We start from the raw sequence: 17,418 nt of genomic DNA, 5'->3' as shown, positions 1-17,418 counted from the left end.
TCCCTCACTTGAATCTAATTAACACAATAAACTACATTACCATTCCTGCAGCCAAAGAAGCTGGGGTTCTCCGGGTTCAGCCACCTGCGGAAGAAGCGACCGGACGACTCCACCGACTACGTCTGCCCCCTGGAGCCCCTGCAGGACGAGTCCCTGCGCAACGGCACTCGGCAGCCTCGTACGGACCTCGGCCCCGTCCAGGATGGGGACACCGAGGGCCGGGAGCAGGTGGGGCCTCCGCTCTGCTGAAGCTTAGCTAGCCACGCCCACGACCACACCCTCCCATAAGCTTCCTGCCATTACCACCGCCTCCCCATGCCCTGATCATCCGAGCCCTCATTACCACTCTTGTCATTCTGTGCCATTGTGTAATACCCGTCATCCCTCATTCTTGGTCATGTGACATGCTTCTGCGGCCTTTTGCTGAGCGACAGCCAATCGGAGGGCTGTGCTGTGCGCTCGACCGGCTCCATGTGGGGTCGGCAGCTCACTCGAGAGTTTACTTGACGTGAGCCATTAAACATATCAGATGAACTAATGCTATTTCCATGTTTCTAACCGAACACATGCTGTCACTCTGGGCTGTTTGAAAGGGCAGAGGTGAACCTGTGCGATATTTGCACATTTTAGGGATTTATTTAATATTTATAGTGGTGAAATTTTTACCTGCATACGAATTATTTTTATTTTTAGTGGCAGTGTGTTTCATACACTGCAATATTGATACATTGTAACATGATATTTTTATAGAAAGATAGATGTGATGCTTCATGTAAAGGATTTCATTTTATTTGTCCTGTAATTGTAAATATGCAAATCGAAATACATGAGATATAGTAACCAATAAACTTCATACCTCACTGTGATACCGTGTTTCATTCAACATGCATCTACTTGCTCAAAACAGCACGTCTGTCGGACAATTTTGTTTCATTTTTTAAAAATTCACTAAAAATATGTTGCTTTTCGCTAATTTGCATATAAAGATTTCTTTGCTGCTAAGGTGATTCCAGCCAATCACTTTGGGCTATAAAGATGTACATTAGAGAGAGAGGCGTGGACGTGCATGATTAACAAAGCTCATTCACTAACCACTTCTTGCCAACGGATGCTGCCACACCAAAAAAAGTGCATTTCATTCAAAATGGAGAGGTGCATGCCGGGAAATGAACATCATCTGCCTTAGGGCTTCCATCTGCAGGTACATTCAGATACCCATACGACATCTCCATAGTTGACATCATCGCCTGTTGCTTAATGAGTAAACATCCCACCAATCGCATCTTTAAAATGGGGTTGCTTCTGTCATACCGTAGGTATTGATCTTTGATCAATGGCTTCACTTTCCAGATACTGACAGCCAGAGCAGCGGCAATGGAGATAGAAGCTTTATCAGAGAGCATCGACCACCTCACAGTGAGTGCTCCCTCTACTCTGAACCGTGCAGACACATCTTCCTCTGTAAGTTCCTTGGTACCAACCCTATAAAGTTCATTTGAACCATTCTTGGTCATTTGTTTTAAACCCTCATGTAATCCTTTATATACTCACTGAATTAATTAGGGTCACTGATGCAGCAGTGTCTGTGCTTTTGTGCTAACCACGCCTCACCTCTCGCTTCCAGCGCTTACTCAACCGAGACGACCTTCTAGGGGGCGCGTGTCGGAGCCAGGCGGCCGTAGTGTGAGCGAACGCTGCCGCATTAACCTCTCGCGCTCCGTGGCATCAGACCCCCAGCCCGAATGGTGCTCCTACTTTGGGTCAGCCCATCTCCCCAGCTTCAGCTTCTTCAGTGCCTTAACCCACCACCAACACACTGAATGTTTATTAATATACTCTCAGTAAAAACCCTCCATCTTATCCTAGATTCTCCCCTGAATGGAGATCTTCGTCTGCCCCGATGCTTTCCTTGGGTTGTTAATGTTTTCACCTGTCTTGGTAGTGAAGGCCAACTGTGACTTTGTTGGGAATGGTTTCACACAAAGCTTTGAATCCCCTTACATACAAGTGCTTCGTTGCGAAATAAGTAAGTGAAACAGTATTTTTGTTTCACAAGTCATTGTAAAAGCCCTGCCAGACACTGGTACCACTGGTATGTAAGCACGTCTGGTGTTCATTTGCCAACGCAGTGACTCAGTAAATGTTTTTAAGCCTTAACACCACTGTGATGAGAATAGGGAACACCCCTTGCTCCTTGATGTAGTTTTAGGTCCTATGTAAAGACAGTAATGGACTCAAATTTGAACAGGCTGCTTAAAGTTCAAAATGGATAAGCCAAAGGTAAACTCATCTCAGGGGAAGAGACTTGTGGAGCAGAAGTCCAGCCCTTCCTCTGGGAGGGGTCAAGATTTTTAACCTTAAACTAGAGCACATATTTTGGCAGGATTCCAGAAAGGAGACGAAAGAGACATCTGGAGCTTCTGTTTCCCCTACCACCAAAGACAGTCTGACACTGGTGAGTAACTCCACAGATGTGTTGTAACCATCCGGCATGCTTTAATAGCAGTACTGGCCATGCCTTGAGTACAGACAGTATTCCGTAGTAAATTGGTCCTTCTTTTATCTTGTAGTACATTAGGGAAACAACTGTTTGATAAGAAGCAACCAGGATGGACCAAGCAAAGAACCAAGCCAAAGCTAAACCCAGGATACTCCGAATTCTGTGGTCCAGGTCCAATAACCTCTCACCCACAGCCACATTTCTCTTCAGTGACTGTGTGGGTGTAGCCGCGGCCCGGACCCGCGAGTACCTTGCTTTCGCTGACCCAGAAAACAAGTTCCAGCCAAGTCCTTCTGCCCTGCGCGAGATCTTCCTCATGACTTACCTCCAGCGCAGCAGCCAGCTACACCTCGCCGACACCCTCACCTGCACGGCCATGACCCCAGAGCAGAGGGTCCTCCTGGGGGCCGACTGGGTCTGGGCCGTGCTGGACCTTCCCAGCAGGAACCCCAAAATCCAGATCGCCGTCCAAGTCTTGCACGTTCTCCAGGAACCAGAGGCCAACACCACGAGGTCTGACGCACACGTGGAGATCCTGCACATGGCCAGCACGGCGACAGTGGAGAGGACGCGCGCGGAGAGGCTGGTGGGCTTCTGTTCGGCTGTCGGGTGGAGCTGCTTCGCTCTCTTCCTGTTCTTCGGCTTCGGGAGCGACCCGGGGAACATCTGCGGCCTGCTGAGCAACAACCTGCACGCAGCAGTGGGGAAGTGCGTCCGCGTCGACCAGACCTTCGTCCAGAGCTTCTTCAGAGGCGCCAAGCACTTCGTCACAGCGGCTGGGATGGTGCAAGCTGTGGTCAGTGCGGAGGAAAGCGCTCCTCTCACCATGCTTGTGAAGTTCACTTAACGTGCTCATGCCCGGAATTCACAGCTGCTCTCAGCAGGCATGGCGAGGAAGTGGTGAAGCCTTGGCACGGACCTTTCCGCTGACAGATTCCCGCTCCAGGTGTTTCACATACACTCTAACGTCTAACTAGATACGACTACACAAAAAGATCTGATGATAAATTAAGAATATGAGCACCAGCAGTAGTACTTTGGTGGGATTTGCGTTTTGCCCAGAGTCATATGTAATTCAACACCTTTCACTCACTGCTAAGCCATTTGTAATGGGAAGTAAACCGCTATTTAAGATGACAATAAGTTTTAAATTTGATTTGGTGGAAGTGAGATGCAGATTAAGAAAATAAATATCTTTATGATCTTTTTTCTTCCAAATCTTTTCCCGTGCTTTTTAAAGTCTTTATGATAACTCATTTATAGTTTAGTGAGTTTGATTATATAAACAAACAAACATTCATAATGTGATCGTTCTAAATGTTTCAGAAATAATTGTCTTGTACACATCGGTGAAAACTATACCAAAAATTTTATTTCTGTGTGGGTTAAACAGGGTCTTCAACAACATGTCCGATACAATATACTGTATAGACTTTATCAACACCTGTACTGTGTATGAACTCATCAGGTGGCCTTAGTACACAAAGGTGTTTTCTGGCTTGTAGCCAAGCTTAGTGAGGTTTGGCTGGCACGCATACTGGATCATGGGGGGCGGGCCACACATCACAATCAGCACGTCATTGGCCGGAGGAGGAAGGTGGTCTTTTATCATTGCAGCATCAATGAATCCTGTGCTGTACTTCCAACCTATTACAGGGATACAGGGCTTTTATTGGTACACTGTCAAGTGATCGCGCAGATTGATTTGTTTATTTATTTATATATTTTAATGGATACCAAAAAAATACTGATGCTTTTTATCAATTTTATCAATAATACAGCAAAAACAAAGGGAAGGAAGTAAAACAACGTGTAGATATAATATGATGTTCTGAAAGGAAAGCTATTATAAAATCACAGAACCTCTGCAAATACATAGTTAGAAGTGCAATATGAGGGCGATGTTTGCATTTCGTCTGTTGTTTTACCCTGCGGGGTCTTGTCTAGTGTGTACCACAGCTTGACCTGATCAGAGTGACTCTTCAAAACCTCCTCTAACTCGTGTCTCAGTAGTATGTCCTTCTCCGTCTGTGAACAGAGTTAAACACAAGTCAGACTGGACTACACAAACTCCAGCCGTGCCATTACTGTTTGGAGCCTGTGTTGTGAGGGTTACAGGTGTGACTGGCCTGGTTAGCAAAGATAAGGGCGCACTCGGTGCTGTCTGCAGGGTCTGCTGTTATACTGCGAATAAGCTGGAGCATTGGGGTCACGCCTGCCAAAAAGGAAAAGCAACGGTTCAGGACGCCTGTCCGGGCAGAAAGAGCCGGTTAACGGAGCGTGCACGATGCACGTCCGCTTTCAGGTCACGCAACACTCACCGGTGCCACCGGCGATCATGCCCACGCGCTTGAACTGCCGCACCTTGGCGTCGGATTTCTTATCAGGCCGAATAGCAAACTGACCTTCCAGAGGAACAAAAACCCCACATTTTAAAAATGCCACCAAATAATTGCAAACACTTTTGCAGTCCTAGGAGAAAAACGAAACTGTATTCACATCAGAGACAATTGAGTGAACTCGGTCTAATGCTGTATGGTGTACTTCAAAGTCAAACACGATTCATTTTGCCAAAATTAGTAGATGCTGCCCTCAGCTGGTCACATGTGTAGAACTGTTAGTAGAACAGTACATCTGTCGAGACACTAATGTGAAATATACTATTTACAACAGTTTGCAGTTAAAATTGTGCACTTCTTTTTAAAAACCTTTAGTCCCTTTGTTTTAGTCATCTAAGCTGTTACCATTGCCATTGTACACCAGCAGGCCGTTGGGACCTCGTACATCGATGGTGTCACCAATCTTCATATCATTCAGGTACTGAGACATTTTGCCCCCATCGGGGTAGTTTGGGTGGGTGTTTTTATAGTAGACCTGGTGAAACACACAGAATGCATGCTGTAACCTTGTAGTGCTACGTGAGCGTAAAATCCCAATATCAATATTTGCTGTCCAACCAAGATATGAAATGTAGAGAACGTGATGTAGAAATGTCCACCTCCCCAATGGGAGGATCAATTTTTATTTACTTTTTATTTTACTTTTATTTTACTTTTTTATTTATTTTTATTTATTCACCTATATTTTTTATATTATAGATAGATAGATCGATAGATAGATAGATCGATCTATATATATCTATATAGACAGACAGATAGAGAGAGAGAGACTGAATGCAGAATCCAGAATACAGCAGCACAACTGGGCTTCAATCTTCCGAAGTTCACACGTTACTCCACTGCTGCACTCCCTTCATTGGCTCCCAGTAGCTGTACGCATCAGATTTAAAACCTTGATGCTCACCTACAAAGCCAAAAATGGACCAGCCCCTTCATACATGAGGTCAATGGTCAAAGCCTGATCCGTACCTCGAGTACTTCAAACCTCAAGTACGGCTTGGCTTGAAATACCTTCCTTCAGGTCTCATGGACGACAAGCATGGAGACTATTTTCTGTCCTGGCTCCAGGATGGTGGAATGAACTCCCACTTGCTGTCTGGACAGCAGAGTCCCTTGCAGTTTTCAAATGCAGACTGAAGACCCATCTATTTGCAGAATATTTAAAGGACAACTGACCCTGCTCCCATATTGACTGACTAAATTAGTACTTATTGTAGGGTATTGTTTATGTTGTTTAACAAACTCTAGCACTTATTCTTTATTGCACTTATCATTGTCTAAGATAGACCTTATGTATTTTAGGTATCTTCTAGGTATCAGCATTGATCCCTGTATTCCTAGAGTATTCTAGATCTTTGGTATATTGGACTCTAACCTACTGTACTGTACTAGGATATTCTATGAGTAAACGACAAAGCACTTTTGTAAGTCCCTCTGGATAAAAGCGTCTGCTAAATTCCGTAAATGTAAATGTAGAATTACTACATTATGGACCTTTACAACCAGATCAACAAAGCCCTGGTCGTCGTCGCTGGAGACTGGAGTATAGGCCCGGATCACCAGATTCCCACTGACTTTAGCCGATAGATACACATGCTGGCCTGCGGGAATACAGAAGAATACAGGGCCATGGACACAGTCATAAATGTTGAGGTTACGTAAATGAGGTAAATGTAGGTCAAGGGTCGTACCAACTGGAAGACCGAGCACATGTTTGGAGGAGGGGAGGCCAAAGCGGAATCTCTTAGTGTCATGGGTAATTTCCTGTAATAGCAAACCACGAAAACCACTGAAAAAACTACAGGTGAAATTCCGTGCGAGGCGTCTGACATCCAGCCGTGTAACACAGCACTGGTTTGCTTTATATCAAGTGTCAATGGATCTAATGACTTTTTACACTGTCATGTGCTGAGTATGATATGAATGTACTGACTTGCTTAAGCAATTATATTACAGTACAGCATCAGAAGTAGCAGTTACAGACCACAGAACAAATCCTCTGGTTGTATTAAACTGGGTCCATATTAACTGTATGCTTTAGCAGTGCCCTATACAACTGTTGTTTCAACAACTCTATGTTCAAACAGTAATTTATACACAAGATCTGGTCTGGTATATTCAATAGGGTGTCATTCCATGTTTTTGTGGTACCTGTCCAAACCCACTCAAGCCCGACTGTGTTGAGACTGACCTCCTTCTCTGTGAGGGGCAGTGAGTATTTCACAGTGGGGTCCTGTAGCGTTCTGGGGAACCTGCTACGACTCTCTCCCCCAGCAGGACGTCCCGCTTTCAGGAGGAGATAGAGACCGGTGGCTATCACGGCTAAGAGCGCAATCACCACAGGCAGTGTCTGCAACACACACACTCACACATCCACTCATATGTCAGCTCTTATATATGAAGTCCTTGTTTACCTGGTTCAGATTGTACAGCTGGTATCACAGATCAGGACATGGCGTATTGAACCATGAACCACACATCCATAATGTACCATCTACAGAACATGGTGTACTGAACCAAAGCGGTTTTACAGAACTAAAGCGTCAATCGATAGTTCCTTCAACACAATCGTTTTATGTGTTTTTTGGGGGTTTTTTTTTTGCACATAACATTGCTGACAAACTGCCCTGATCTGCTATCTGCCTGTGTCCATCTGGGACTCACCTTTCCTCTACCGTGATATTCCTTAACCAGCCGACCAATGACAGTGCTAAAACCCCTGAAGCAGATTTTGACGAACGGCCATAATCTGTGCGTGTCCGTCCGTGTCTCGTTTTTCTGAAGGTGTCATCGTCTCGGAAGGTAAAGGAGTAATTCACCTTCCGAGACGATACAAAAAGCACGAGAAGGAAAGACTGAGTTCTTAACAGTGGAAAGCAGAGGGTCTGTGTGAGTAGAGAGTGTAGTCTTACCAGTGCTTGATCCATCCTTTGCCCTCTGAACTGGGCAGAGTGCACTGGAAGTTTACACGTAGTTCATCTATTACCATTCATACCTATTACACTGAAGGCCAGGGGGAGGGCAGAGAGTATAATGGGTGGAGTCAATGCATTTCAGCCAGTTAGAGTTCAGGGCTCAGCCAATGAAAGCACTGCATTCACAGGCGCCAACCAATTGGATCATGTTATTCAAATAAGTGAGCCGTGATAGGACTTTGTGTACAGCTGTATATGTGAGTGGTGTGAGATCACCCCACTGCCTTGTAGTCTGAAGGGCTTGGGTTAGGCTCCAATCTTACACGCATGTAACCACCGTCGGTTCTGTACAGGTGTGTTTTGAAACTATTTAAAAAAAGGGGGGCATTTATAATTTTTGAAATATTGTTTATTTATGCTAAATCATGTTTGTGGTATACAACATGCAACAATGTAAGATTAGGGTTTATTTTATTGTTCTGAAAATGTGTAATCAAACGTATGGAAAAAGATATATACATATCATAATTACTAAATACATTTTACAGCTCTATTTGCATGAATGCAGATTTTTAAAGAAATCTCAGATTAAGCAAAGGCATGCTGGCTGTAACTGTGGCAGTATAATTACACCCATGCCTTATCTCTAAGCAGGGTTCGTGTTGGGGTGGTAAATTGTCAGTCTTCATCTACCACGTCCTCCTCTGAGATAGACCAGTTACCTGCAGATGAGAAATCAAGCAATAAAAGATTTTCACCCTACTGAAATATAGTGGCGCATCCCTTCCAGGTTCCTGCAGCTAAACCATCCCGTTCCAAGTAGATCTCACCCTGCAGATGGCGCTCTACCGTCTTGGAGAGCGTCAGATACTGCCTGCCTGTCTGGCTGGATCAGGTGTGTGGGTTGGAACTAAACTCTGCAGGAGGAAGTGCGTCTCTGACCCACCCCCCACGATACCTCTCTGAATCAGTGCCAGCTACATGCCAGAGTATGTGGTATGAAATCCATCGTGGCACAAAAGCATGGCAGTAGTAACCGAACAGGAAAACCATGACAAATCATGAAAAGCTGTTGCCGGTTTCTGAGACGTGAACTTGGCATGAAGCCTGCATCACTGGGCCTTGGGTCTCAGGAGACGCACGGCCCAGAGTTAACAGGAACAAGTGTTCTGGCATGTTATAGCAATTCAGCAAAGCATAGTCTCAGCATGTTTACATTAGCACAGCTTTAACACGTGTTTAACATGCATCTCTTGTATGTCAATCTCGTGTTTACCGCGTAGTTGTAAAGAGATCCAGTCAGCAAGCGCAGGTATGGAGGTGTACAGCCCAGGCTTCTGACAGATGTCCCCCCTGCTACTCAGACCCATCAGAACCAAACTGGAATCGTTTGCTTGGCAGACCAGAGGTCCGCCTGTGTCCTCCTGCCAAAAACCGTTCCAGAGTGCGGTTGATAAGCGTCGAAACGGCGTTTTCACCCGTAACAGAGACAGAAATTATTCATTAATAATGTTTGGATTTATGAGATGAATGTAATGGTTTTGCTGTGCTCGAGGCAGCTTGTTGCTTTAACAGCGGTCATGCCTTTATGTGCAGTCAAGTGCAAGCAAGAACTTGAGTAAATCATTTAAATAAATGCTGCCGCCAGAGGGCACTACATTCATTCAAGCCAACGTTGCTGCGTGCAGTTCGCAGACGGTTGGAACGGAAGGTATTAAATGGCTTCTCACCATGCAAGTGTCACTGTTGGCATGTTCTGTCTCATGCCAGACACACAGCATGTGGGAGTTCAGTGCCTTTGGGTGGTGCTGTACACACTCTGTGTGCTCCAGCATGGAGACTGCAACCAGTCGCTGCCCTGTACACAACACAGGGGCGAGAGAAAGATACAGGCTGAATGTGTTGCTACATATACATAAAGTGACCTGCAAAACCACTGAGACAGTAGAAAGTGTTTATAAAGGTGCTATTTCAGGAAAGGGGTTGAACAAGCGCTAGCTTAGCTGTTGATGCCTGCTGTGGTGATTCCAGTACTGAGTACTGTTTGAAGAATAAAAGTATGCGCTTCACAAAAAGACCCAAGTTTTTGTCATAAAATCTTAACAAGTGGGACTTGGTAAACACAAGAAAGTATAAAAAGTTCACGTTCAAAGTAATTGAGCAAAGTTCAGGAGTGGGTTAGCTGTGAACTGGTGCATGTCGATCAATTCAGCAAATAGACTTGTGATTTGTCAAGTTTGCTCATTAAACATAAGCACGCACGCGCGCACACACACACACACACACACACACACACACACACAGAGAGCGAGAGAGAGAGAGAGAGAGTCAGGGCCTGCTTGTTACTTTGTCTGAGAGGCTGTTGGATAAACAGGTGTTTGGCGTACCTGTTTGACCACTCTGGACAGCCGTCCAGCAGTAGACGTAGGAGAGGACTTCCTGTCCAGCCAGAGGAAGACGAACGGGTCGAGTGTGCCGGGCCAGCGGGGCAGCGAGCTGAAGCAAAGCCAGGTCATAGCTCTGAGTGATGGGGTCGTACCGAGGGTGCCGGAGAACCTGCCTCACCACGCCACTCTAAAGGACAGACAGTGAAACAAAGAGAGAGAGCGAGAGCGGGAGCAGGAGTAAGGAGAGAAAGAATGAGAGTCATATGAGAACACGTGGCACTTTGAAAAGAGGTACAGGAAGTCTGAAACAGGATAGACCACTCTGAGCCAGCAGGAAGCAGCAACAACCCCCAGAGGTACTCTGCCAGACCTGCCTCTCCTCTCCCTTATCGGCCTTCACCATCAGCAGTCTGAGGTGCTCCACCCTGTAACCACAGCAGAAGAGCAGAGCATGTGTTTGAACAAAGACCAGTTTTACTGGCTGAAGAGCTATAAGACTGTTGGCCTTTTCGAGATTTTCATTATTGTTGTAAGAACATCTTGTTTAATTTTATGGGAGAATAAAAATAATTCTTAACATCTGCCAGTGGACCTACAGAATTTTATTTCATGATATGTACTTACAATGTTAATGGCAGTTTAAATATATATACACACACACACACACACACACACACCCCCGCACACACACAACCCTTATAAGGTTTTTTTTTAATGACAGTGATGTAATTCTGATCCCACTTTCCCGTGTGTCCTACATTTGGGATCAGTGTTCTACACGAAGGTGACTCACAGCCGGTAGACGCAGTGGGCGGGAGTGAGGATCCAGTCGGGCTGGACAAGCGCCCCGCTGCAGTAACCACCCGTGCCCAGGGTTGGGCCCACCTGCCAGGACCAGGCTCCCTTTCCCCTCTCCCGGCGCTCCAGCGCGGGTGCAGCGAGGTCACGAGGCATTCCACGCGGAGCTGACAGACAGCGTAAAGGAGGTCGAGCAGTGTGGCTGACAGCTCATCAGGCAGAGATTCAGCCTGACGATGGACTAAACTATAGTCTCTGCGTTGGGACTCTGGTGAAAAAGGCTTTAATCTTGGACTGCGATCTTAACTGCATTACTGTGTATACTAAATAGAGCAGCATTGGTTCATGTTCTTGTCCATCTGCTTTTCCGTGTGTCAGGTCTCCGTTTGTGTTTAGACTCAAGGCTGTTGTACACAAACATCAAGAAAAATGAGAAGTACTGCATTTGCTGCCTCCTTCCTAGGGAAGCAAACCTATGTCCTGCGCGCTGTTTATCTCGCATGCGCTGGGTTTAGATTGCTTCCAGTCTACACCAACCTTTCTCTGACCACAGAGCGAGAACTCCACTTTCGCCATCTCCATCCACCTCCGGGACCGCATGCTGATCGTCATGGAGATCTGCGCACAGACAGAGCCCTTACAGCACACAGAGAAGAGCAGCAGGGCCCTGTGGTTTGTGCAGAGAGCTTGTGGGAGAACTTGTGGGAGAACCCTGGGCGTGTTCGTCGACAGAGAGGCTTGTCTGGAGCACTCTTTCATTGTTGTGCCATCGTGGGACGGATGTATTTGAACGAACTGTAAATCTCTTTGACTGAAGTGGAATCATTCAAAACCTCCGAAAGTCTAAGAAACCAAGTACGGTATGAATACTTAGAGTGCATGACTTCTAACGCAGATGTGAACGCTCGCTAAATATATATTCAATTGTTCAAAACTATGTACAGTGTACACCTTGACATAGATGTCCACGTAGGCTGACAGCAGCGTATCTGAAATATGTGTGTTCTGTGAAATATTGCATTGTGGGGCCTGGAATATGAGCAGGATCCTCACCTTTCTCACTGATGAATGAGAGAGTGGCGTTGAAACCCCGGGCGGAGACGCTGCCATCAGCGCCAAACTGCACAACCATCACTCTGCTGTAACTCAGCACCGGTGGGGGCAGGCTGTGGCCACACGCAACCACTTGAACCACACACGAGAGAGAGCTACATTACCCACAATGCACAGCAAGTCACGGCAGAGTTTCCCAGCTGTGACACAGTGGAGTCACGTCGTCCGCTAATCCCCAAGCCCTTCGTGAGCAGGGCTATATGACCGTGTTGAGCTGTGAACAGAACTCTCTGAAACTGGAGAATAGGAGAATTTCTTTCAGTGTGGCGGTTTACCAATTTCGTCTCTTGCTTCAAAGTCTCCGAACACGGACAGCGAGTCATATTCGCAGCTCTCGGACTGCTCCAAGTCAAAGTCGGCAAAGCAGAGCTGCAAAAGAAAGCAGTGTTGGGTCAGGCCTCACTTTGTTTGCAACAACTTCCTGACTGTGTAACGGGTTCTGCTTTCATTCCTGATGACAACACACATGAGAGCACACAGATCCATTTGTATGCAAACTGTAATTAATTCATGACCTTTAAAAAACACATTAACCACATTAAAACAAACCGGACACGTTCTCATTATAGATTCTAATTAGTGTCTGGGCAGGAGCACTGTAACATGACGGTAACGGGGAGGTAACGGGGCAGTAACAGGACAGCTCTGATGCTAACAGGTATCATGTCCCTCTAGCAGTGAAACTGATCAGGGGAGAATGTCCACTCTCACTGCATATTCAAACAGCCAATGAATGTATTCATGAAGAGTCAGCTGGAGTGAAGCAGACTGCACCTGCCACCCGCACTGGCCATGGTTCACGGGATCGGTTACCTTGACGACATGGCCCTTTGGGGCGTAGACTATCCAGCGGCAGTGGGCGTTGTTACTGTAAGGCTGGGGGTAGTTAGGGCTCTGCACAGCCCTCTGGGATTGGAACAGTGCCACTGTGCCACAGCCTGACTCTGAACAAACACAAAAGAGACGTACTGCAATTACAAACAAACACACACACACACGCTATAATCTCCTAATCTCCCAGTGGACAATGCCATGTTCCCTGAACCACAAACACGGCGTCATTCGGTGTCACATTTCTATCTGCCAGAGGTCGTGTAGAGGGGAGAGAGAGAGAGAGAGAAACAGAGAGGAAGAGAACACAGTGGTGTTTTCATCTTCAACTTTCTTAGCCGTCCCCTCTCTGTTTCCTTAACAACAGGTCCTCTGGCGTGCTTGTCGTCATGGTCACGACCCCGCAGGGAGGGGTCCCCATGCCCTGAGCCCCAGCACCTGAGGGAGGCGGCAGACAGAGATCTGCAGGGACGCCTCCTTCAGCCAAACCTCCCACCTCCTCCCACACCTGAACACACCCTAGCAGGCAGGCAATTAGGATAACCATGACATCTGATGTGGGACGTGTGTGGACACAAAGGGCTCGTTCGCCTCTATTCAGAGCGCCCACTGAAACCTGCCAGGACACATCAGCTGTGAGGCGTGCAGACTGTCAGGATGGTCTTGGCCGCGCTGACAGATGTACGAGGCGAAGTGGTCTTAGTCGCACTGCTCGATCTCGGTTGTGTGAGGACGCAATCTGGGCCACTCCTTCATCCCACCCTGACGTGCTTCCTGCCACTTTCCTAACGCTGTCCTTTGTGTGGTAAGCTTATGGCTGTGCCTCTCAATGGGACCTGTTTCATAAGTGTTCCACCGCAAGTGAGAAAACAGAAGCAGCATTTTGCATAATATTTTACAAAGCAAACAAAAAAAAACCAACCAAAACAAACCAAAATACAAACCCAGTTTCGTGTTTGATCGCCGATATCAAAGTGCTGAGCTGCACTCCGATCTGTCAGTTTCAGTCACTAAAGCCCCCTGAAAAAATGCGAGCAGCGTCTACAAACAATGGTGCCTACGAACTAGCGGCCTGCGTTGATCACGGTCACACGCTCTTGTCTAGCCATGAGCATCTCTGGGAATGTCGCATGGTTGCGCTGCTGGTTTTACAGCTCACCTGAAACGTAGTCCTCCCCCACGGCTCGGAAGTGAATGGAGAAGCCGGCGCCCGACGCACTGAAATCGGACGCAAACCGGAGCGTGGAGCTGTTGGAGTGAACGAGCAGTGGGGCTGGTGTCACGGCGCCACAGAATCGCCCTGGGTGGAGACACAAGGTGGAGACACGAGGTGGAGTTACCAAGTCGGAAACAACTGCTGGACTGCAGCTCAGTGAAGCTCCGTTCAGGAGTTCCGTGTCATGCAGATCTCTGTCGGGGATCAGAGGGCCTTTACGAAGCCCCAGATGAAATAGGCCTGATCGGGCAGACAAAGGCTGTCGTGCAGTGCTGTGTGCACTCTGGGTAATTAAAGGAGCATCTCTTCTCACTGCGTCCTCTCACCTATAGGCAGGCTGTCCCCTGCAAGCACTGTCAGGTGGTCGTTGTGGCAGAGGGAGTCATTTTCTAGGTCAAACTGCAGGAATTCCAGAAGGATCTTTTTGCCATCTGGCACACGGATGGACCATGTGCACAACCTGCTCACAAAACAATGAAGCAGCTTTAGTGATTCCGAGAAGTCTAAGGCGAGTGGGTCTATTTCTGAAGAAACGCTGCCTAATGGAGCAGCAGGCAGTGACAGTTTTTATGGCTCACTCGTTGTTTCTGTAGTTCAGACCCGGATGAGCTGGGTTTCGGATAATGCCCTCAGTCGCTGTTAGAACTCCATCTCCCACACTGCACTGGGAGCCTGGTACCCCTACAAAGAGATTCACACTTTTGGATTTTGAAAAATTATGAAAGTTGTCTAATAAAACAATGGCCAGAAGTCCCCTTACAAACAGCATTAACTCGGAGATTTGATGAACCTTTTCTAAGCAGCCACTTCGTGAACACAGGAACGTTAGTGAACAGTGCAGGCGAGCCTCTGTACGTCGGCGCTTTCATCCTGTTGTTGGTCCAGCCGCGTCCGCATCCTTTGCCCCAAGATGTGACGCCGACCACTACCCAGTGACCATCTGTACGCTGGCAGAGCAGAGGACCGCCCGAGTCCCCCTATGGCTCACACACACACACACACACACACACACACACACACACACGCAAGTGAAAGACCCCGCCTGCACCTCCGATTGTGAAGCTCCCCAACGGTTCCAGAGCGAACTGTTTCGTGAAAGCTGGTGGACTGAGTATCATTTCGACTGCTTCCTCTGTAGCATCAGGACTTCTACAGCCCTGCAGATTGAATCCACCTATAAGCTAATTACTAAGCCCTTCATTTGTTCGGTCGTGTGTATTGGAGCAGAAACACGGGGCACTGGACGCCCATGGCTGAAATGAAGGACTCGTATATTTTAAGAAGATATCAGTGTAATGTCACAATTACATAGAACATTGTTGTTGGTTCAGAGAATCAGTTTGATCCAAAGAAGCATTAATGAGTACAGCGAGCCAGCAGAGAGGGCATTGCTCCCGGGAGCCTCCTGGAAGTCTCCTTGGAGCAGCATGTTGAAGCAGGCAGAGGTGAACTTTGGTACCTGGCACGCATCTCTGCCGCCTCTCTCCGGCCCCGCACACAGCACTGTAAAGTGCCGCTGGTTCAGTCCGAGAGTGCGCAGGACATGTCTGCATACGGCCGGGTCCACCAGCTCCAACTGCACCTCGCGGACAACTGGAGCCCTGGGACCCCCTGAGTTGGGGAAACCCACAAAATGTACACTTTTCAGGAACGCGGATTTGGAAAATTGTGGTCGGCTGCAGAATAGCAGTCACATCTGTTGCTAGAGGGATAGCGACATAGAAGATAAACTTCCATAAATCTTTACGATTATCTTACTCTCATATGTCCGTCCCCATCCGGCAACGAGACACGTGGTCTTTGGTGGAAAGACCTCACCAGGAGCAGGCAGACACACAGGCTGAGCAAAGTCACCTGCCAACAACATAATCAGCATCACCATAAATCCACATTTCATCAAAGTGCCCTAAAAGACTTTCAAAAATCTATCATCTTGAGTTTAGTCATTGCGGAGCAAATATTTTTTCAGTGTCTACTCAAAAGAAAATGCACTGGGAAAACTGTAAAACATTACAAAATAGAAATGAAAAAATTGTGTAACGTGAAGTGTGGAGTTCTAGAATATGCAGCGGGTATGTGGGTAAGGAACTTGCTGAAGCGGATATGTCCCTCCAGCTCCAGCAGGGCGATGTCATAGCTCATGGGAAGTGTTCTGCTGTACTGCTCATGGAGGGTCACGTTTCTCAGACGGAACCTCTGCTCGCCATGGTCCCTCACCCTCTGGTCATACTCGCCCACCACGGCCTCCACACCATTCAGGAACTCCCTGTAAGAGGGAAAAAAATGGGAGGGTTTAGTTTCTACAAATTTTTATTAACCATCAGGAAAACCGTTTTTTGAGATGTGCAGTTTTTAATCTGTCAAATTTACTTATACTTTTCTTTTACTTATCTATGTATCACACCTTATTCATTCTCTAAATTTATTTGTAAATTTGATCTGCATACAGTGTTCGCAGAGACTGAGATGAAATATGCTATAAATAACGAGCTATAAATGAGCCATGACATGCATTATTATTCTTAGCGCTATTTCGGTTGTTATCCTAGAAGGTGCAGCGTGTGGAAGGAACTGCGAGCACCTACTCTGAGGAAGCTGAGAAGCAGTGTGCCGCTGTCAGCAGCAGCCGTTCAGTCAGGACCGCAGCGCCGCAGAAATGAGAGCCCCTGAACCTCAGGGACACCTGGGAAAGGCAGGCGCACACGCCACGCTCACATCCGGTCACTACTGCCTCACTTCCTGCTATTGCCTATTTACCTCAAAGCCTGAAACGTTAGTGAATAAAAGCACATGCCAGCCAAGGATTAGAACCGTAAAGTGCCGGCGATCCTCCGACGACCCTCAGAAAGCGATCGGCTGGGGGCTCTAACCGCGGAGAGCCACACTTTGCCCCTGAATGAGACGTCCATCCAGGCTCTACAATGACCAAACGTTCACTCTCATTAATTTGCGGTCTTTACCAAAACACAGTCCGCTTCCTTTATAAAGAGCCATTGAGCTGCGAATGTGATAAGGACAGTATGTTCTTACCATTGAGCAGGGCACTGACGTTGGCATGGGAGTATAACATCGGACGAAACATCAGAACAATGGCAAAGGTCCAGAGGGATGAGTCGGCCATCCTGTGTCCTCACCGAGGTATGGCACCTTCAGGCTAAAGCACTTATATAGGAGCAAAGGGGCTCAGTGCAGTGAATAGGAAGACAAAAGGGTATTCATTAACCACTGGAAACCCACGTTCATTCAGCATGGTGACCAG

General features: G+C 47.1%; 4 protein-coding genes across 7 annotated transcripts in view; 2 read left to right on the top strand and 2 right to left on the bottom strand.

The window, feature by feature from the left end:
- Nucleotides 1-2,445, top strand: part of ppfibp2b (PPFIA binding protein 2b) — a 29,761-nt gene extending 27,316 nt beyond the window's left edge. Inside the window, exons 26-29 of one of the 3 annotated variants that reach the window (XR_014117498.1) lie at nt 52-228; nt 1,351-1,461; nt 1,625-1,760; nt 2,384-2,445. Coding sequence is in view for 1 of the 3 variants with exons in the window: in XM_035531991.2 (XP_035387884.2) it covers nt 52-228; nt 1,351-1,416; nt 1,625-1,687 (306 nt within the window). In the remaining 2 variants the exon portion in view is untranslated. Of the gene's footprint in view, nt 1-51; nt 229-1,350; nt 1,462-1,624; nt 1,761-1,866; nt 2,001-2,383 lie in introns of those variants that run through there. The other 2 variants (XR_014117497.1, XM_035531991.2) reach the window with 2 other exon arrangements.
- rep15 (RAB15 effector protein) lies at nt 2,316-3,707 on the top strand. The gene is made up of 2 exons (XM_027018258.3): nt 2,316-2,455; nt 2,571-3,707. The coding sequence occupies exon 2, from the start codon at nt 2,610-2,612 to the stop codon at nt 3,345-3,347; it is 738 nt and encodes a 245-aa protein (XP_026874059.2). The 5' UTR covers nt 2,316-2,455; nt 2,571-2,609; the 3' UTR covers nt 3,348-3,707.
- A 267-nt stretch (nt 3,708-3,974) lies between these two features.
- On the bottom strand, nt 3,975-7,895 carry cyb5r2 (cytochrome b5 reductase 2). Its single transcript, XM_035531993.2, has 9 exons — nt 7,812-7,895; nt 7,091-7,249; nt 6,591-6,663; nt 6,394-6,500; nt 5,245-5,374; nt 4,822-4,905; nt 4,630-4,715; nt 4,429-4,528; nt 3,975-4,147 (listed from the first exon to the last, which is right to left on the bottom strand). The coding sequence occupies exons 1-9, from the start codon at nt 7,824-7,826 to the stop codon at nt 3,975-3,977; spliced, it is 927 nt and encodes a 308-aa protein (XP_035387886.1). The 5' UTR covers nt 7,827-7,895.
- A 280-nt stretch (nt 7,896-8,175) lies between these two features.
- Nucleotides 8,176-17,418, bottom strand: LOC113582490 (ovochymase-2). Of its 2 annotated transcripts, XM_027018261.3 has the most exons (20): nt 17,190-17,406; nt 16,954-17,075; nt 16,745-16,842; nt 16,253-16,425; nt 15,918-16,013; nt 15,619-15,770; nt 14,950-15,136; nt 14,738-14,840; nt 14,486-14,619; nt 14,103-14,243; nt 12,926-13,056; nt 12,388-12,481; nt 12,053-12,184; nt 11,537-11,617; nt 10,995-11,166; nt 10,572-10,626; nt 10,202-10,388; nt 9,545-9,672; nt 9,091-9,238; nt 8,185-8,536 (listed from the first exon to the last, which is right to left on the bottom strand). In XM_027018261.3, exons 1-20 carry the CDS (start codon nt 17,278-17,280, stop codon nt 8,493-8,495), a joined length of 2,469 nt encoding a protein of 822 aa, XP_026874062.3. In that variant the 5' UTR covers nt 17,281-17,406; the 3' UTR covers nt 8,185-8,492. The 2 variants fall into 2 exon arrangements, with proteins under 2 accessions (XP_081554894.1, XP_026874062.3); XM_081698768.1 differs by lacking the exons at nt 9,091-9,238; nt 9,545-9,672 and having other exon boundaries at nt 8,176-8,536; nt 17,190-17,418.

Source organism: Electrophorus electricus, chromosome 16, assembly GCF_041902795.1.
Source record: "Electrophorus electricus isolate QZ-2024a chromosome 16, ASM4190279v1, whole genome shotgun sequence".
Classification (NCBI taxonomy): Eukaryota; Metazoa; Chordata; class Actinopteri; order Gymnotiformes; family Gymnotidae; genus Electrophorus; species Electrophorus electricus.
This window is presented reverse-complemented; position numbering and strand designations above follow the sequence as displayed.